This window comes from Gossypium hirsutum, chromosome A10 (genome assembly GCF_007990345.1).
Source record: "Gossypium hirsutum isolate 1008001.06 chromosome A10, Gossypium_hirsutum_v2.1, whole genome shotgun sequence".
Taxonomy (NCBI): Eukaryota; Viridiplantae; Streptophyta; class Magnoliopsida; order Malvales; family Malvaceae; genus Gossypium; species Gossypium hirsutum.
In genome coordinates this window covers 3,757,812-3,779,221 of record NC_053433.1, presented here as the reverse complement: position 1 = coordinate 3,779,221, position 21,410 = coordinate 3,757,812, and the positions used below count along the sequence as shown (strand labels likewise).

General features: G+C 31.5%; 1 protein-coding gene, 1 long non-coding RNA gene and 1 pseudogene across 2 annotated transcripts; 2 read left to right on the top strand and 1 right to left on the bottom strand.

The window, feature by feature from the left end:
- Positions 1-6,733: 6,733 nt before the first annotated feature.
- Positions 6,734-7,761, top strand: LOC121208575 (uncharacterized). The gene is made up of 2 exons (XR_005903681.1): positions 6,734-7,048; positions 7,458-7,761. It is a non-coding gene; the product is annotated as an uncharacterized lncRNA (long non-coding RNA).
- A 2,812-nt stretch (positions 7,762-10,573) lies between these two features.
- LOC107935901 (G-type lectin S-receptor-like serine/threonine-protein kinase SD2-5) lies at positions 10,574-11,787 on the top strand (annotated as a pseudogene).
- Positions 11,788-16,711: 4,924 nt separating this feature from the next.
- On the bottom strand, positions 16,712-21,115 carry LOC107935921 (potassium channel KAT1). The gene is made up of 11 exons (XM_016868551.2): positions 20,312-21,115; positions 20,016-20,231; positions 19,755-19,910; positions 19,604-19,661; positions 19,190-19,507; positions 18,601-18,840; positions 18,305-18,403; positions 18,178-18,210; positions 17,895-18,080; positions 17,178-17,811; positions 16,712-16,960 (listed from the first exon to the last, which is right to left on the bottom strand). The coding sequence occupies exons 1-11, from the start codon at positions 20,518-20,520 to the stop codon at positions 16,818-16,820; spliced, it is 2,292 nt and encodes a 763-aa protein (XP_016724040.2). The 5' UTR covers positions 20,521-21,115; the 3' UTR covers positions 16,712-16,817.
- Between the last annotated feature and the right edge of the window lie 295 nt (positions 21,116-21,410).

Below are 21,410 nucleotides of genomic sequence, written 5' to 3'. Positions count from 1 at the left end.
AATCATGTACTAATAATAAAATAGGAAAAATGATATATTTGGTAATAATAATATAAAATAATAATATGTACGTAAAAATACATATATATATGCATATAATAAAAGTATGTAATAATAATATCTACAATAAAAGAAAATATTAGGAAACGTACATAAAAAATATATACATAAAAAATTTACAACAATAATATAAAATAATGATATGTGCAAAAATATATATATACATATGTACATAAAATATACACTAATATAATAATAGTTATAATAATACTAGCAATAGTAATAATTTGTAATAATAATATATACACAATATGGTATTTAAAATATATATATATGTATATAATAGTATTTAAGAATATATACATAAGAAATATATAACTAATGGCATTAAAAAATATATACATAATATATATAAAATACCTAAAAAAAAGAAGGGGAAAGAAGAGAGAAGGGAGGAGGGAAAGGAAATCCGGCCAAGGGGGGCCGGTCACCGGTCGATCGTCGGTCCCCGCCCGTTGTCGGCCACCGCCGGCCACCTCCCACGGTGGCCGGAAAAGGTAAAATTTTTTTAACAATATATGTATATATAAAGAAATAAAAAAACAACACAAAAAAAGAAAAAAAATATTCGAAAGAAGAGGAAAAAAGAAAAAGATGCAACCTTTTTATTGATGTTTCTTTTGTATTCAAAATTTGAAGGGATTTTTGTGTTTTTTTTTTCAATCTTTGTAAAATCCCCCTTACATGATTTTGAATGGCTTTTTATAGCCATCTTTTACATGATTTTCTATTATTTCTTTTTCTATTTTGTAGGTGGTGGTGGTAGACAATGGATATCAAAAATGGGAGGAAAATGAGGCAAGTGGGAAAGTGGTTAGGTGGCTAGGGTTTCTTGGTTTTTTTTGGGGGGTTAGGTTTTTCTTTTTCTTTTTGGGTTAGGTTTTTTCTTTTTTTTTTGGTTAGGTTTTTTTTGGGGAGGGCTTAATGGGCTTTTGAATTGGGTTTAATATTTGGGTTTTGTAATGGGTTTGGGTAGATGTAAATGGGTCATGGGTTAAGGGTTTTAGTGGATTTAGAGGTTTGGTTGGGTTTTGATATAATCGGGCCCGGGCAATTTGGGCTTCTACACTATCATTCTTACTTAACACTCATATATATATATATATTAATATTATTAATAGTTTAATATTATTGTTTTTAATGTGTGGGTATGTCGTATGTGCATCCTTTTGACATGTATACACTATGCTCCATGTCATACATATATATATTAATATAGTATATTTGTTCTTTTAAACATTATATATATATTTTTATATACATTAAGTCTATATATATACTTATTTTTTTTGTTATGTATATACCTTTAATATTATCATATACCTTTATGTATATATTTATATAATATTAGTAATAGTTGATTCTTATCATTATTATTTCTAATATGTACATACCATGTAAATATTTTAATATTACACATACATTTTTCATATTACGCTTATATATCTTTTAATATGGTATTTTTACTATTACATATGTATACATTACTAAATATATATATATTTTTTATTATTAATACGTATGTATTTTAATACATATATGTATATACTTATATATCGTTATTATTAGTTTTTTATTATATTATTATCGTTTCATTATCATTGTCATTTTTGCCCTACTTTATTTATTTTTATTTGTTTATTTACTTATCTACTTATGTAATCGATCATTTCATTTACCTTATGCTTGTGTTTTATATTCTTATATCACTAGCCTTGCTTTCATCTTTTTTATGATTACTTATATCCTTGTCATTGATACTGTCATACGTATTGCATATTAGCATCATGATCTGGTTTTATGTTTCACAATAAGTCACATTATATTTTTCACTCGATACCTTAAAAAATTCTTTTGTAAAAGTGATATTCCGTATTTGGTAATTCGAGAAGACGTGCCCTAACTTACTGGGTTTCAATTTTTCTCGTTTAACCTAAATAACGGACTACTCTTTTAAATCGCAATGCGAGTTTTGAAAAATGCTTATTCTTAGAGATACGAGGTGTTGTGCCCTAACTCACCGGATATGACATTTTGTTACCTCGAAATAAGATTTTTTGCAAGGAAAGGCAATATTCGGTGATTGGAAATTCGAGGAGACGTGCCCTAACTTACTGGGTTTCGATTTTCCTTGTTCACCCTAACTAACCGAATATCCTTCCGAAATACACGAATTTTTAGGTAAAAGACAAGCTCATTCTCAAAAGTTCGAGATGGGTGTCCTAACTCACTGGATATGACATTTTGTTGCTTCGAAACGAGAAGGTCTTTAACGTTCGAATGTTTTTTACAAAAAGAAGGATTGTATTTCAAAGTCTTTCAAGTTTTTTATTTTTCGACACTAAGACACTAATTAATCAACTAGGTACCAATTTTTGGGTGTATCAAGGGTGCTAATCCTTCCTCCCGAACTCATTTTCTAATTTTCATAGACCAGAGATTATCGTTTTAGTAAATCTTAACTTTTGAGAAAATGATTAATTTGAGGTGACCCGATCACACCTCATCAAAAAGGATTGGTGGCGACTCTCGTTTTTTCATTTTCATTTTCAAATCCAAGTCGATTCCCGTTTTTTTCAAAAAAAATGGTTACGACAGCTTGGCGATTCCACTGGGGAGACCAAATAAGAGAGTCAAGCCACAAGTTGATTAGCTTTTGTCTTTTTGTCGAAAATTAAAAAATTGGTTTTGATATACGATCCTTTCATTACATTTCACCCGTTTTTCTTGCGGTTTTCATCATTTTATTCCTGTTTTCTTTAATCGCTTCGAGTTTTTATGCATATATCTTCGCACATTGCATTGCATGACCGTTGTGGTCACACCCCTTTAAGTGGGAGTGAGAAACTATTCCTTCGTGAGGTTTTCACCTCTGTGCAGGATAGTGGATCGCTTTCAGGATACATCCGTACCTATGTCTTCATGAGATTTTCATCTCCGTGCAGCCATAGGGAAATGTATTCCCCTGAACTGAACTCGGTCTGTATGAGCCTATAATGGGTGAAGATCGAGGAATCTGTTAGTTCAGGTACCTTTACTCTAGGACTAAACACCATGTAGCGAGCCTTAAGAACCCACCCTAGGTAGAGCCACTCTGAAACCCTTGTGGTCACCCGAATTGCTTTATTTGTTATTTATTTATCCTACACTAACGTGTTTTATTTTGTTTTGTTTATAATTGCATTGCATTACATCATCATAGGAAGGGGGTGTTGATTCATGTTTGATTGCTAAATAGAACAGTTTGTCATAAGAAAATGAATTTTTTGATAAAGTGGATTATAACACGGTTGTCTAAATATGGTTCAAATAAAATGAAAGAAGGCTGATAGTCCGTAAAGAAATACAAGACTTTGCTTCATTGCCTGAGGATGCAAGCCGACAAAGATTGTTCGAGAGCCGTCATGTCTTAAAGAAGCTAACAAGTATCGTGGGGATAAGTGAGCAACGAGTCGCAGCCTGGATCAAGCAAAAGGAGTTAATGGAGACATCTTTTAGAAAATTCGCAAGACTTGACCATAAGATCCGGATATGAAGAGGAAGATAGGTGTCTTCACTTGGAATATGAGAGAAAGGCCGTATATGTAGTCCATTTTATATAAAGGAATTTGTTTTCTAGAAAAGTTGTTCTAATGAAATTGAATTCAGAATCAATGCCTTCCTTTCTTTTGCATTCATTCATGCATTTGCATTTGCATTGCATTGCATTATTTGCATTAGACTTTCCCTAAAAGAACCCTAATTAGGTGAAATTATTTCAGTTAACCTGGGAACTGACAAAGGTCAAACGACTAGGCATCTTTACGGTACACGGAAAAGGATAAAAGATATGGATCAAAGATTGGAAAGACTTGAACAACTTCAAAGAGAGACGCAAGACCTCCTACAAATGCAAATACAAGAGCAGCTAGCGAAGATCCAGCAAGATATAAGGGACCAAATGCTAGAGTCCCAAAGGAATACGATGAATCAGTTGTCCCAATTACTGACTAAGGGGTTAGGAAGAGGAAAAAACTCCATGATCAATGCTGGGGAGGACAATGATAAGCCTCTATACCCTCCGGGTTTCATCCCGATAAACGATCAGACATGTCCGCAGGATGTACCTATTGCTATCAGACCGAGTTCAGTTCAGGGGAATACATTTCCTTATGGCTGCACGGAGATGAAAATCTCACGAAGACATAGGTATGGATGTATCCCGAAAGCGATCCACTATCCTGCACGGAGGTGAAAACCTCACGAAGGAGTAGTTTCTCACTCCTACTTAAAGGGGTGTGACCACAGCGGTCATGCAATGCAATATGCAAAACTATTTAACGACTCGAACCAACGCAGCAGGTATTGTACCACAAAAATAGCTGATGAAGTGCAATGAAAGGATCGTATTTCAAAACCAAGTTTTCAATTTTCGATAAAAAGACAAGAGTTAATCAACTTGTGGCTTGACTCTCTCATTCTTATCCCCAGTGGAGTCGCCAAGCTGTCGTAACCATTTTTTTGAAAAAAGGGGAATCGTCTTGGATTTTGAAAATGAAAACAAAAAAAACGGGAGTCACCACCGATCCTTTTTGACGAGGTGTGATTGGGTCACCTCGTAAAAGTGGTTGTTTTTAATAAATAGTTTGATTTATTTAAACAACAATTTTAGTCTACGCAAATCAAGAAAATAGGTTCGGGAGTCGGTTACTCACGAGGAAGGATTAGCACCCTCGATACGCCCAAAATTGGTACCTAGTTGATTAATTAGTGTCTTAGTGTCGAAAATTTAAAAACTTGAAAGAATTTTGAAATACGATCCCTTTTTTATAAAAAAAAAGTTCAAGTGTTAAAGACCTTCTCGTCTCAAAATATGAAATGTCACATTCAGTGAGTTAGGACACGACATCTTGAATTTTTGAGAGCGAGCTTGCCTTTTATATAAAACTTACGTATTTTAATTTGTTAGAAGGGTATTCGATTATTTAGAGTAAACGAGAAAAATCGAAACCCAGTAAGTTAGGGTACGTTTTCCCGAGTTCTCAAACACCGAATATTGCCTTTGTTTTAAAACAAATTCATATTTCGAGGTGACGAAATGTCATACCCGGTAAGTTAGGGCACAACACTTCGTACCTCCGAGAATGAGCATTTTCAAAACTCGTATAGCAATTTAAAAGAGTAGTCCGTTATTTAGGTTAAACGAGAAAAATCGAAACCCAGTAAGTTAGGGCACGATTATCTCGAATTACCAAATACAAAATATCATTTTTATGAAAGAATTATTTTAAGGCATTGAGTAAAAACATAATGTAATTTATAGTAATACATAAAAGCAGATTATGATATTAATAATAACGTATAATAATGAGTGATAATAACGAGTAATTATGAAAAGATGACATAGAAGCAAGGTTAGTAATACGTAAATATAAACAAATACGTGAGAAAAATGAAATGATCGAATACATAAGTAAATAAAGGAAATATAAAACATGATAGCACAAAAATGACAATAATGATGAAAACGATAATAATAATGTTGATAATGATAATAGTGGTGGTAAAACAATAATATTGATGATAATAATAAAAATAATAATAAGAGTATTAATATTTGTATTGATAATAGTGATAATAATAATAGAAAATAATAAAGGAATGATATTAGTAATAGTAATAAAAAATGAAAATAATAGTAATAATAATGGTAAATACAAATAGTAAAAATAAAATACAAATGATAAATAACATAAAGTTTAAAATTATTATTTAAAAAGATATAAATAAAATAAATGATGAAATATTAATAATAGGGGTAACGGCATATAACTAAAATAAATGTGCTAAATATATGTATTAAATTAGTTAATATATAAAAAATAATAATAACGTATAGGTAAATATAAAAGAGGGAAATATAATAACAATAATAGTAAAAATACAACAGTAATAACAGTAAAAGGTGTAACAATATAATAATATGATGGTAATAAAAATACAATAAAAATATATTAAATAACAAATAATAATGATAATAATATAGAAATATGAAAAGTAAATATATTAAATATTAAATTAAAATAATAAAAATTACTATATATATACATATATCTATATACATATATATAAAAACAAATACATGATAATATGTACATAATATATCTATGTATATGTATGTATTAAAAAATATTATATATATATATGCATGCATTGTATTTAGAAGAAGAAGTATATATATGATGTAGTATTGATATACATGCATAACATACAAATAAATTAATAAAAGGAAAACAATAATATCAAACTATTAATATACTATACAACATACATACATATAAGTATTAAACGAGAATGATACTAAGGCTAGTAAATAATAAGTATAATAATAATAATAATGAAATATAATAGTATGTATAATGTTAAAATTGAAATAAAATAATGAGCAAAAGTAAAAGAGGGACGAAAATAAAAAGGGAAACGAATTTTGGGACAAATTTCAAAAGAAATAAAAAGGAAACGACCTAATTGCAACAGGAACACGGCCTAGAGGTACTAAAAGTGTAATACTCCCCCCAGCTCAAAGTGTAACACGTGGCCGTGGACCAATTTGAAAAGCGGGACAAGTTTCAGGGCCGAATTTAAAGTAAAAAGACTTGATTTTAAACGCACAAAAAAGCGGAGAGGCCAAAAGCGCAAATAACCCCTTCGCTTCAAAAACACGCGAATCCCAGGTCGACAGGTCGGGTCGGCCCGCTCCACCCCTAAACGGCGCCGTTTTGCACCTTAGGGGGGGAGGGCCAAAACGGTACCGTTTGGTACCCTTATATAAGTGAAACATTTGTTTTGTTTTCATTTCCTTCTTGCTTTTAAAAAAAAAAAACTTCTCTTCTCTTCTTTTTCTCTGCAGGTGCCCTAGGTCCGGCCAGCACTCCTTGCCGTCCGTCGCGCCCCCGCCGCCGGCGACGTCGCCGGCCAACGCGTGCGGTGGCCGGAGTTTCAAAAAAGGGTATATTTCTTCTTCTTCTTTTTTTCTATTATTATTTTTGTTTACAATATATGTATATATGCGAATAAAAGGGCGTGGAAAATAGAAAAGAAAGAAAAATGAAACAAATTGAAAGAAAATGAAATCACCTTTGTTCCTCTGATTTTTGATTCTATGTTTTCGTTTCTTCTTTTAATGTTTTTCTCTTGATTGGATATTTTGTGCCTTTGACTTACTGATTTTGATTTCTTCCTTGGGCTTTGTTTTATTTCTTGCGATTTGTTGATGTTTTCTAATCTCAGTTTTGGTATTGAGTCTTCTTTTTTATTTCTCACCAAAAAGAACCGAATGTACAAAGGTTTTATTTTTGGCTTTAAATAGCCATTTACATGCCATTTGCTTTCTGTCTACTCTCGTTTAATGCTTGCAGGTGAAATGATGGTGCAAGTTGGAGGATGGTGGGGCGGTGTTGCAGACATCGGTGGTGGATGGGACAAGGGTCAGGGGCGGCCAGCAGCTGATTAGGCTAGGGTTTTGGTTTTTTTTTGTTTTAGGGTTTGAATTGGGCTGCTATTGGGTTTTGGATTTAGTGGGTTTTGGGCTCATCTGTTTAGTAGGTTTTGGGCTTTGGTTAGTTTGGGTCTGGGGTTATTTAGGTAGGTTATTTGTTTTGGGCCCAAAATTGGACTTGTACACCGTTTTTTTCAAAAAAAAAAAAACGGTTACGACAAAAAGCACCTTAAAAATTTAAGTGACGAAATTATAAAAATTTCATTTTAAATAACCAAAGTAAAAATGCCCCAAAAATTGGACCAACTAGAGAATTTTCCTTATTTATTTTAACAAGTAAAACTCTCAAATTTGAGATTCCATTAAAATCAAATAATGATTCCTCAGTATAAGATTCGTTATTTGTAAATTCAAATTTTAATTGAGTTGCTTATAAATTAAACCTCTTTAAAGGAAGGAAAAAAGTGTATCTAATAATTTTGTCCTCAAATCTTATCAAATGCATCCTTTTCTCTGACTACGAATCCCTTGCTTTTTTCGTATTTTCCTTCTTTTTTTTTTTATGAGTATTTTACTCTCTTTTTTAATATCTAATTTAGGTAAAATTAGTGGAAAGCAAATGTTTAACATTTGTAACATTTAAAATATTGTTTTTACCCTTCTAATAGTGTTTTTTTGAAATTTGTATTCGACAATTTTTAATAGTAGATGTTTTCCGGTTAAGATAATTTATATAAATGGTAATTCAATTATGCTCGTGTTTTTATTTTAGTCATCTAATTTTTAATTTTTAATTTAGATATTAATATTTGTATTTATTCCTGTTTTGATCACTTGACATTAAATTGATAACAGAAATAATGACTTAGTCTTTTTTTAATTGGTATAATAATACATTTAATCCTAAATTCTTACATATTTTATCAATTTGATCCTAATTCTAAATAATTTAATAAAGTTAGCGTTTCACATTAGGGGTGAGTAAAACTCAATTCGATTCGGAAAAATCAAACAAAAATTTAAATTTCGAGTTATTCGAATTATTCGAGTCAACTCGAATAAGTAATTCGAGTTTCAAGTTCAAATCGAGTTGAATTTTACAATTCGAATAACATATTGGTGTAAATACTTTTTTTGTTCCTGTTAAGTTTGAATTTGAGTAAATTGATCTCTCTCAACAAAAATTACAAAAAAATTCAAAAGAATTTTTATAATTCAAAATATTTATAAAAATTTCAAAATTTATATTTTCTAAAAAATTACAACAAAATCTAAAAAATATATAAAGAAAGTTTAAAAAAAATTAGAATTATAATTTTGGGGACTTAAATAAGTTAATTAATGATTCAAGTTTATCACACTAAAGTATTTTTTTATTATTTACTTTGAAATTTTTTTCAAATATATATGGTTTCAAATTTATTTGCTATAACATAAAATTAGTTATACTGTAACCAGATTTTAATTTGGCATGTTTAATTTTTTAATTTAACTCGAACTATTTAACTCGACTCAACTCGACTCGATTCAAAAAAATTTCAAATCAATTTTGATCGAACACTCACCCTACTACATATTACAAATTTTATTAATTTAATCTTCAAACACGATTCCAACATTTAATGCTATTAATACCATCACCGCAACCGCCGTGGATATTATCTTGTAAACAAGGCTTACATAGTACCATGGTGGATTCTACTTGGTGAAGATTTTCCATTAAAATAACAAAACCATAAATTATTAGGAAGAGGTCATCCCTGTTTATATATACATATTTTCCTTGACGTTACCAAAAAAATTAAATTAAAGAAAGGGTGAACCCTAGTAATGGAATTGAGAATTGAGAAATGGTGGAATGAGTACCTTAAAAAACCTTTTAAAAAAAGTAGTGTTTGAAAGAATGAATGAAACAAGAAAGAAAGGGACACATGGGTGTTGAAACAATGAAAGGGACAGGACGCGAAGAGGAGGAAGGAGAGCACCAAACGCAGGTCTTGGGGTTGGGTGTTCATGGGAGTTTTGAGTGTTTGATTCTCTAATCTTTTGTAGTGATTTGGTATCAAAATATGTTTGCTTGATCTAACAACAAGTAGGAATCAAAAAACCTCTCTTTTAAAACTTAAAAGTTTTGGTTAAGATGTTTGAAGATCTAATATCTAATTTATAGAGTTTATAAATATGAAAGGTTAAATTTATTGAATTATTTAGAATTAGAATCAAATTAATAGAATATATAAGAAAAAGATCACATTATTATTTCCGTTATCAATTTAACGATGGGTGAACAAAATAAGAACTCATACAAATGATAGTGTCTAAATTGAATTTTTTAAAATTAGGTGACCAAAACAAGAACACAAACATAGTTAAGTGACCATTTAAATAGTTTATTATCGATTTTAATAAGAATATTTTAATGTATTATGACTTTATTAAGTGTATTTGTTTTTTTTACAATTTATAATTTAATTTTATCATATGTTGAACTCGAATCTTGGACTGGACATTGTTAGGAGGGTTTTACGTTAATATCACCTAGTCCAAATATGACTATACTCAAATCGTCAAAACAAATGTTGAAAACTACACATAGTCGTAAATTTATTATATAGTTGTTTTTTTAACATTAATAAATTTCTCTTCTTTTGTCTCCGTATTTTTTCCAATAAAATTTTTTTATGTAAAATCTACATATTTTTTTCTTATAATTCCTACTACTATTATGGATGGAAATCTAAAAGGAATATTCGTGAAAACTCTTGCTAAACCCACATTATATTAATTTTGATTTATCTCGTTTTGATCGCCACCAACAGGTATTACATGTGTTTTTCCGAAGAAAATTGTTGTTATTCGCAAAACTCGTTTTGACTTACAGCTCTTTATTGGTGATTTCTTATAAAGCAAAATATTCTTTTGCACCAACAGGATAGCATGAATTATTTATTTAGTTTAGTGAAAAGCTTGAAGCCATTCTTGCAGCTAATTTACTCTTCCCTAGAAAGCCATTACCAGTCTTTGAGAGTAAGGATCATGAATAGGATCCGAGCCTGTATCGCCTTTCTACTTATCACAGTTTTGTTGATACTGATAGCTCTACTGATACTAGGAGTTATATATAATAATACGCCACTATTTGTAGCCGCTTTGATTGTTCTACCTCTTTTTGTGGCTTACCTTTTTATAAGACTTAAAAATGGGTTCAAAGATGTACCAAAAGAAAATGGGTTCCTAGAAGTTGAGGAAGTGTATCTGGAAAACATGTTGGGGATGCCAACAAGATTCTCTTATCAAGAGTTGAAAAACGTTACCAATAATTTTAGCAACAAACTTGGTGAAGGTGGATTTGGGTCTGTTTTTCATGGAACACTACCTTCGGGTTCTCAAGTTGCAGTGAAACATCTTGTTGGCTTTGGTCCAGTCAACAAGTCCTTCATAGCTGAAGTTCAGACGATTGGAAGCATCCACCATTTCAATTTGGTAAGTCTGGTTGGATTTTGTGCTGAAAAATTCAATTATCTTTTAGTTTACGAGTACTTGGTTAATGGATCACTAGACCGATGGATCTTCAACCAAAACCAAAAACTTGCTCTTGGTTGGCAAATTAGAAAGAAAATCATTCTAGATATAGCCAAAGGACTAGCCTATATCTTCATGAAGATCGCCACCAAAAGATAATTCATTTCGACATCAAACCAGAAAATATCCTTTTAGACGAGAAATTCAATGCCAAAGTTTCAGATTTTGGGTTATCTAAGCTAATTGGAAGAGATCAAAGTCAAGTCCTAACAACGATGAGGGGAACCCCTGGTTATATGGCTCCCGAATGGCTAACTTCAACCATAACTGAGAAAGTAGATGTCTATAGCTTTGGTATTGTGGTCCTAGAAATTCTGTGCGGGCGTCGAAACATCGATAGATCTCAACAAGAAGAAGATTGGCATTTATTGGAACTGTTTAGGAGAAAGCAAGAAGAAGGGCAACTCCTGGATTTAGTTGATAAGTGCAATAGTGATATGCAATCGAATGCAATTGAAGTTGTGGAGATGATGAAGGTCGTTGCATGGTGCTTACAAACTGAATATGTAAAGAGGCCTTCCATGTCCACTGTGGTGAAGCTTTTTGAGGGCTCAGCTGATGTTGTAAGTAATAACCTGAATGAAGATTTTTTAAATGGATTAATACTTAAAGCGACAGAGAACTACACTTCAACAATTTTACCTTCCATATTATCTGGGCCGAGGTGACGATTACAGATACCTTCGTCAATTATATTGCTTAAAGAGCCAAGCAATAGTTGACAATTCATGTCACTTTATTTTTTCTTATTAATGAAGTGAGATTCATTTATCATTTATATATATATATGTATGTTTTTGCCAAATTAATAATTGCAAAACGAATTGAAGGGAATATAATGATATTGGTGGTTCAAATTGTACTAATATTTGCAAACAATTCACAAACACGAACAATTTGTAGAGTAAATTACATAAGTTAATAGAAAAAAATTATTATTTTTTCTGAAATTTAAGAATTTTTTATTTCTTAGAATTTTATGAATATTTTAAATTTTCAAGAATTTTCCATAAAATTATGATTTTATAATTTTTATAATTCCAAAAAGTAAACTATGAATTTTTAGTTTTTAAAGAATTTTTAATATTTTTTTAGAGTTTTTATTGAATTGTTTTGGATTTACCATTGAAAAAAAACACAGAAGTACCAAATTGATGTTTTAATTATAGTTCATGGACCAAATTAATTATTAAACCTATGAGTTAATGTGCAATATTATTAGTTTGTTATTGAGTTAATTAACTAGTAAACAAAATGTTATAAATTGATAATATTAGTGATTATTAACCAAAACAAAACTTACTAATAATTAGTTGTCTAACAATAATATATTTGATGAGTAGTGATTTAACGGCCCACATTGACGTTTGATAGCAAGATAACAAAGGGGTGACTTAAATGTTCAATTTTAATTAGTTAAATGATTAAATTATAATTTTTCAGAATTGAATGACAAAAGTGACAAAAGTGTAAACTTATTAATATTTAAGTCACTATTAATATAGTTTACCCTTCTTTTTATTAGTAATGAATTTTCAAATCTCAACTAAATTGAAGAATATATATATATATTTTTTTGAAATCAAATTGAATAATATTATTACTATAAATAATTGAGGGATATTATCTGACAACTTTCAAGTTAATGTAATAGCACCACAAACAAACACGTTTTATTCAAAGAAAGTTGCTCAAATAAAGGTCTATTACTTGTTTTTTCGGATGTTCAAACTTAAGTGGGTTTTATGGGTGAACAAATATATATATATTTATACTTATATATATACTTATTAATAAAATTTTTGATTGAGTTTGTGTCACGAGTCAACTGGGCACCAACTCAATTAGGAAATTACAAAAATGACATTCCGTATTTAAAATAAATAATATTGTTTGAGAGTACTTTGGTCTTTTAATTTTAAAAAATAAAAATATGCATGTATGTGATTTGAACCCATGCAAATTTCATTAGAAAAACTTTAAATTTACCACTCAACTAATGTTTTATTTTGATTTACTTATACATTTTAATTTGACTAAAGGGTCAAAAAGGCCTAAAAAAACCAAAATATCAATTGATCTCTTATGAAAGAAGTGCACCCAATCAACTGGTCACTTTCATTAACGGAAATTATTAGTTGACTAATTTGATCGTAAATCATGTTGACGCGGTTGATGGAAGCCACCAAAAATTGTCATGTGGCAGTATATTGACATGGCATGTTACTTCAACAAAGAATATTTTGTAAAATAATTAATTTAAAATGTACATATAGAATAAATTTGAATAACTAATTATCTAAATTCATTCTGAATGAGTACAAAATTAAAGAATTAAAAAATATATAAATTTCAAAATTGTAAAAACTCGTCAAATATATTTCAAATATGTAAAAGAAACAACATATATTTGTTCTAAAATATATATAAAAAATTCAAATATTAAAAAAAAAAACAACCTATATACTTTTTTATTACCCTTTAGCCTTATATTTACTTGTATTCTTTTCTTGTTCTTATTTTCTAGTACCGTATTTTATCTATTACATTAATTATTTTTCTCATATTTTATCGTTTCATATAACCATGTAAAAAGTTACGAAATTATAATTTACCTCGAAAAATTACTAAATTATTTTATTAAAAAAATTGTTATTGAAAATAATTATGAACTTATGATTAAGTTAATTTTTAAGTCAAATAAATAAATAAAAGAGTTCTCTATATTCACATCATTTTCATTTTGTTTTAATAATTAAACTATGGATAATGTCTTTAATTTCTCAATCAAATCTAAAAAATTATTATATATTTTTTTTAGTTTTTACAAATTTGAAATTTTTATATGTATTTTATAATTTTTTTAATATTTTTTATAATTTTTAAATTTTTTTTTAGTTTTGTACTAATCCAAAATGAATATAGAGTTGTTATGGTTCATTCTATATGCACATTTTAATTAATTTTTAAGAAAATATTTTATTTTTATAAAAAATATTTTTTTAAAAATATTTTTGTTGATATGGTATGCCATATCAACATAGCCATGTGATAACTTTTGGTGGCTTTCATCAGCCATGTCAACGCAGTCATTAATCAAACCAATCAACTAACGGTTTTTTGTTGACAAAAGGTGCTAATTGATTTTTTTGGATTCATCGAGGGCTGAATTGTTTTTTTTAATCATTGAGGGCATAATTGGGTGTACTTTATTCATAATGACTCAATTGATTTTTTTTATTGAGGACTTTTTTGACCTTTTAACCTTTTAATTTTATTATGTACATTTTTTTTCCTCCGTCAATTGTACTATATGTAAAATGATGGGTTAAGTTGATGTCCTGAGTCAACTCGACATCAACTTAGTTGTGAAAGTACTAAAATAATCTTAATTTAAAGGATAATTAATTTAATTATAATGATATTTTAATCTTTTCATACTTCTAGATAATCTTCAAGTAAAAATATTGAAAAACGTTATTTGAGAATCGAATACATTACCAACAAATTCATATAAAAATATCTCATGACTCCACCAATAATTAAATTATTAAAATAATTTAATAAAAATATTTTTAATATAAAAATATTTTAAGTGTAATAAAATCTATAATATAATAATATAGCAAAATACACAAACACAAGTATAACAGTGCCACAAGTGGTGTATTTCTCTTTTTTGTATTTAATTTCTATAATTTTTTTAAAAGAGAATAAAATAAATAATTCACTTATACAAGTTAAATTCAATTGATAAATTAACTTTTTAACTTTTCATTTATTTAATTAAATGTTTATCTTAAACATAAAATTTTAAAATATTCAGTTAAGAAATTGTTATAATTAAATAAATAAAAATTAATTTAAATGTATAAATTAATTTTTATTTTTTTATATAATTAACCATTTATCTTAAATGTAAAATTTTTACTTAAATTGGCTTAATATAGCATTGATATTTGAACTTTATATTTTTTCTTAATTTAGTACTTTAAATGTTTTTCGTCAAATTTGCTACCTGCACACTTTTTTTAATTTGATATTTAATCTTTTCTTTATTGAATTTGATACCTAAATTTGACATTTTTCCTAATTTGGTACTTAAATTTGTCAAATATTATACAAATTACTCTAATATTTTAACTATAAAGAGACAATAGAACTCCTATAAATATTAATTAAAATGCATTTGTTTGTTATACCAAAATGCATTCTCCATCTTCTATTATTTTCAGATGTTTATAAAAAGAATTTCAATAGTAATTGTTTATAAAAATTGATATTCTTATTATGCTTCCCTCAATATAGGTGGACTCTTTCCATTAGTACAAAACTTAAACAGTAATTGGGTTTCTTTCTTCAAGGTTTTAGATCTCTCTTCTTTTTTTTTGATTTTCCTGATTTATTATATTTAACGTGATGAATTGAATTTTGTTCATTTCAAGTAGAAATTGCTTTAGAGGCTTTGCGGATCTTTATCTTGATGTAGTTTTAACAATATTTTGGAAAGCGATCAGTGTGAAACGAAGAAATAGAAGAATATCAGTAAGGAAATTAGAGCACAGAAATCAGAGAGATTCCAAATCATTGGGGAAATATCGGCTCTGATTCAAGTCCTGTTAAGTTCCATACTGAATATAGTTTCGCGAGCTTTAAGATTTAGCATTTTGGTTAGAGTAATATGGTTGGCCGCATATTAAGTTCTACAATATCAGTTTTCACATCACTACTAATTGCTTGACATATGCTTGCTGCTTGGAACATACTAATAGTTACTATTAGTAGGTGTTGACCACTGAGAGTCTATTCGCTGTGTCACTTAATTCAAAGGTGTTTGTGGTAGAAAAATGGCTAAAATTTTGCTGTCTTAGCTTATTTCTTTCACTGTTTAGTAGTCTGCATTTTTTTTATGTTAAAGTTAGTAGGTGTTTCATTTGAGAATATTCCCTATTCTTCCATGTTCCATTCCAAGTGATCACAGGCCGACCTACTAGTACCATGAGGTGCATTTGTACATGTTTTAGTACAATGACGTTTTCAGAGGGTCTTTGTCTTAGCAGATCTCATGTTGAATATGGCGAACAGGCAATATTAGGAGAAATGAAGAATATAATGATGTTATTGGTGTTGCATCAGGAACATGAAGCTTTGGAGAAGCGCACACCGGCTTCCTCCTTGATTATAGCCAGATGTAAAGTTAGGGTAAGTTTACTAGTAAACTAAACAAGAATCAAAAGTGAAACAACAAAACGAGGAGGAGGCTTTCACCATGCCTACTTGCAAGTACGTAATTTTTCTGTATTATGAAAGCATTCCATGCTATTTGCCAAGGATCCAGTTTATTGAGGTGGTGGCTTAACTTTACATGTGTTCAACGTCCGGTGATTTGGTCTGCATTTGGTCGACTACAAAAGAAAAGTTATGTTGCCATTTACGTGGTCCACCTAATCATGACAGGATTGTAACATGTATTTGTTCTGATAGACAATTTTTGAGGTTATGTGAGGATAGGGTTTTGCAAACCAAAATATGAGTGAAATTGACCGGATGTAATTGACTTCTCTGATTTAACAACACAATTGCAATTGTGAGTCCCAAATCAACTGATCCTGTTATGTTCTTTTATTATTTCATTATTATTGGCACCGTCGCAAGGTTACAGACTGTGCATTTATTAACGAGTGGACATTTATTATCATCAGGTCGCATTGAAACCTACATTTTCATCTTCATCTTGAAGGAGATACAGATGATCACCATCTCGAATGACATGTATATCATCTATTTCAGCATTCTCAGAATTAAGAACTTTTGTAAATGTGTAGCATCCAAACTTTTCACCTGCAGTTTCACAAGGTTATGGAATGAGAAATGAATAAAGCAAAAGCAGGCAAATAAACAAAGGTGGTTTTATGGTTCCTGTTCGTGGTTTGAAAAAATCCTTTTAGTTTTTTCTTTACTTAAACCTATTTGGATTGAGTCACCTATGAATTTGATTTTTAATTGTTTTTTCCCATAAGTTCAGGTTATTTCAAGTGCTCTTTTCTGTCAAACTTACCAGCCACTCTGAGCAACTCTTGTATTGAATCAGGTAGGAGTATCAACTTTCCAAGTTGTCTACTTGATGTACTGCTGCTCTGGAACTGCATGTGAATTGTAACTCTTTTCTTGGTCGGTCTTGTTACCTCTCTATAATTGCGCGAGTTGAAGAAATTTTGGGCCCCACTTCTATGTTTGCTTTGATTATTCTTGGGGTCATCTGCTATTTCTGGCTCTATAATCTCTATCATATGTTCATCTTTCTTTCTTTTGTTTTCATAACTAAGTAAGAGCTCATATATGCTCTTGTTTCCCTGTTGCTCTGCCAACACTTTTGGTGTCCTTCCTCTTGCATCTAGCTTATTTACACTTGCTCCTCCTTCGAGCAAAATCTTAACCATTTCAATGTGCCCCTTGCGAACAGCATCATGGAGAGCTGTTTGGCCATCCTCTGCTGTTGGAATTCCATTATCTGTAATTCTACTTGTTTGACTCTTCTCTATAGCCTCTGATCCCAAGAAATCTATGTCTGTTGCTTCTTTCTTTGATCCATATCTCTGTGGTTGATCTTCAAATCCAGTTTCTGAACAACTTCCTCTCATTGTTCCTTCCTCGGGCTGGTCAAAGCTGCTGCTCTCTAGCCCATTCAATTTCTGCGAGAACAAACCATCACGTCATACTGTTTATAACAATAATAATGTTTCATTACTCCAGAAGTTACATAAGCAATATTTACCATGTAAAGATTATGCATAATAACACGTCCATCTTCCATATTTACTTGTATGCTGTTCATCAGTGAAGTTCCACTCAGTCGTAGTATTTGACAAAGCTCTTTGGTCCTAACCGTGTATGGCTGTGGCCTATAACATAGAACTCCAACCTCTCCAAACATATCCCCAGCTGCTACCTTTCCCATAACCTGTAAATCACATTTCGACATGTTAAATTTTTCGTAGTGTTGTTGATTTACCATAAAGAAAATACTATAGATTACAGATGTTAAAGTAATATCTTACCTGATCATGCCCATCAGCATGGGAGATTAAGTTCTGCAATCAGGAATCAATCAGTCATCAAATTAATGTGAGAAATTGGCATTGTTTAGTTTCTATAGTCTGCATACATCAGAATAAGCTTACTTACAGCTGCTCCCGAGACAAGTATATAAAGATCTGTTGGGGCTTCATACTGCAGAATGACATCTTCTTTGGGTGGGAAATACTCAGCATCCATTTCTGAAACCTTTCACAGGGTAATAAATTGCATTAGAATCTTGTGAAAATGAATAAAGTCAAAATGATGTATGTGTAGTGATCACAGCATCAAAATACTCCAGAACTTGTAGATCTTTCCATAGTTCTGGTCTCTCTATTTAAAATACTATTTTAGCCTAAAAAGATTATGGTATAGACAAATATAGTTAGCCTCAGAACTATTACCAACTGAAACAGGAAGTCATGAGAAACTCCTTGGAAGAGGTAGACTTTCTGCACAATGTGGAAGAAGAGATGCTGTGCAATGCTTGAGCGGATGGCTTTTGGCAAACTATTTAGGGTCTCTTGTTGTTTCAATCCTTCTGTTTTGAATCGCAAGCATATGTGTGACAACATTTGATCTTGTATGCGGGGGGGTAACTGATTGCGTGTCGCAAATTCCGAAGCAGCTCTAATTGTATCCCTCTGTAACACCACAAATGGTAAACATTTCTTGCATAAGCACTTCCAGGCTAGAGATTGCATCCTTCTCAAAAAGAAAACATGGTTGAACCTGAAGAAGGGACTCGAAGTTTGTAATGCTCAAATGAGCTAAAAAATACTAAGCATTCCTACTTGATTAATATCAAGGACTCTTGGTATTACCTTTAACTGGGATTTAAGCTTGAATTTTTTTCATATAAAAATGCCTTACAAAAACTAACTTTTATCCAGTGCAGTTGTGCGAGTCTTGATTGTGACTGTAGAACTTATTTTATATGTTAAGTTCTCCTGGCAGGTTAGTGATGAATTTGGAAGGTGTCAGGGAACTTACAAAATTACGGGTCCGGCTTGTCCAGTGAACTACGAGGTTTGTCATGTTCCCAATGAGGTAAGCTGTTAATCCCAAATTAAACAGCATGTAAAAGATATCAAATAGCATCTCTCTTGGATTCTCAGCATGCAAGTCCCCATAACCAGTTGTAGTAAGCGTTGTAATGGACCAGTAAATTGAAGTTATATATCTCTCCCAGAGAGACTGCTCTTTGAAATTCGGGTACACAGCACCAATCCAGGTTTTCGAAGGATCAGGGTATCTTTCTGCAATCAAATAGTTAAAACATCCCGCACAATGTACTGTAAACAGGGTCACCTGAAATCAACCCGAGAGGAAAACAACCCATATTTCAGATGACTGAGGCAATATTTCTGATGGTGGTTAGACAAAAAGGAAGTTTCAGTGCCTTACAGAAATGAGCTTGGTGCACCGAGTCCAGAAGTAGTTGAAGCGTATGTCTTTCTCAAGTCTGAAGTAAAGCAAACCTGTAAGTAAATATTGTAGTTTTCCCATTGTAATAGTTTAAAATATTTGAAAGGCATGGATAGAATCTGGTTATTACCTTGCAAAAAGGGAGCTGACTCGTCTCAGACGCCAGAGTCTGAGCATGTTGAGTAGCCTAAGCCAGAGCTCACTACCATGGTTGGTGAACATGAGGCTGAGAGACTGAAATGGGGCAGTGGAACAGACATCGAAAGCAAACCAGGTAGATATGTACCTGGATGTTGGATGGATCATATAAACTCAGTTTTTGCTCGAATAGTCAACATGGTTTTCTTAGTTGAAAAGGGCTTTTTGAACAATGCTGCAAAATCTTATTTACCTGATTGCAATCTTCTTGGGATCATCAACAAGGAGGTAAGAGTGGCTATCGAGGTATGCAACAAAGAAGGTGAGAACGATGTCAACAGCAAAGAAGCCATTGACAATGTTGTCAAAAATGAAAAGTCCATCTTTCTCGTAAGTCAGGAATGCAAACTCGAATGGACAGATCCAGGCAGAGTAAATGACTAGAATAACCAGCCACATCTCCCATGCCCTGAAATAATGAATAAGATGTAAGCAGCAGTTCTACTATATTGAAAGAATATACGAATAAACGACGGCTACGGTCATCACCTGTAGTAAGGATTGAAAGGAGAAATGATGTATCTACGTAGCTTCGTCGTTTGGTTAATTCTGGCCCCAAGTGAAGGAAGGAGATCACTTGAGAAGAAATTGCCATGAATATCACTTCCCATTTGAAATTCATCATTACAAAACCGCTGGAAGAAGTTTTTGGTACAGGAAAATGACATTGAGTTGTTTGAATACTCAAGGCTACACATACAATAGAATGCTATTAAACTTCTGGCGGGGTTAAGTCTCAAAGGAATGGTTTATAAATAGCAAACATGTGAAGAGGGGCACGGGTTTAGTTTTCCTTTATAAAACCTTTACCTCGATTGTTTTCTGAAATATTTAAAAAAGAACATTCAAGCTCAAGCAACGAAGACATCACTAAGAAAGGAACCGAAAGTTGGACAAGGCTGAGACAAATTTTCCATCTTGTTTGGACAAAAATGATAAACAAGGAACAAGAAAAACTTGACGAGTGGAAGGAGAAAGACCACGAAAATGGGAAGCACTGGAAGTGGCAGACATGGGTGTGCAGCAATGCGGTTGCCAGTTGCAGCAATGAAATCTCAGAGAGAAAAAAAAAAAGGGATGGGAGAGAAAAAGAGGAAGGGGAGAGAGAAGGAGAAACAGAGAGAGGTTTCAATGGCAACAGTAATGGCGCTTGGGGTGGTGAAATGGTGTAGCTGGTGGATGTGAGAGTTCCAACATCAAAGCATGTGCAGGTATGTTTGATATATAGACAACCCTTGTTGCTAGGACGGGTTATAGTGAAAACCATTGTATTGGTGTTTTCATTTCAGAATCCAGCGGTGGACCAGACAGCCGTGGTAGAATGGGGGAGTATGTTTTGATTTATGGATGCCAGGTGGTCCAATCAAATTGTTGGTTACAGGTATATGACATCTTTCTTTTGCTAAAATTCGTTTTCAATACAATCCCCTTGCCCTCTTCTCCTTCCTAATAACAGCTGAAGTTGTTTATTTTTGCCACGCAATTAGGATCATACTTGTGACCATGCATTCCCGCAATACAATTCAATCCCCCTCCCCCACCACCACCACCTGCTGCCACCTCCCATATGCTTTGACCCTTTTTTCTG

Excerpts from the sequence above, each read along its gene's own strand:
- LOC107935921 (XM_016868551.2), bottom strand. The coding sequence starts at position 20,520 with ATGTGTAGCCTTGAGTATTCAAACAACTCAATGTCATTTTCCTGTACC. Across the intron at positions 18,211-18,304 it reads TACTTGTCTCGGGAGCAGCT|AACTTAATCTCCCATGCTGA; the intron begins GTAAGTAAGCTT and ends TCCTGATTGCAG. Across the intron at positions 17,812-17,894 it reads TTATGCATAATCTTTACATG|AAATTGAATGGGCTAGAGAG; the intron begins GTAAATATTGCT and ends TTGTTCTCGCAG.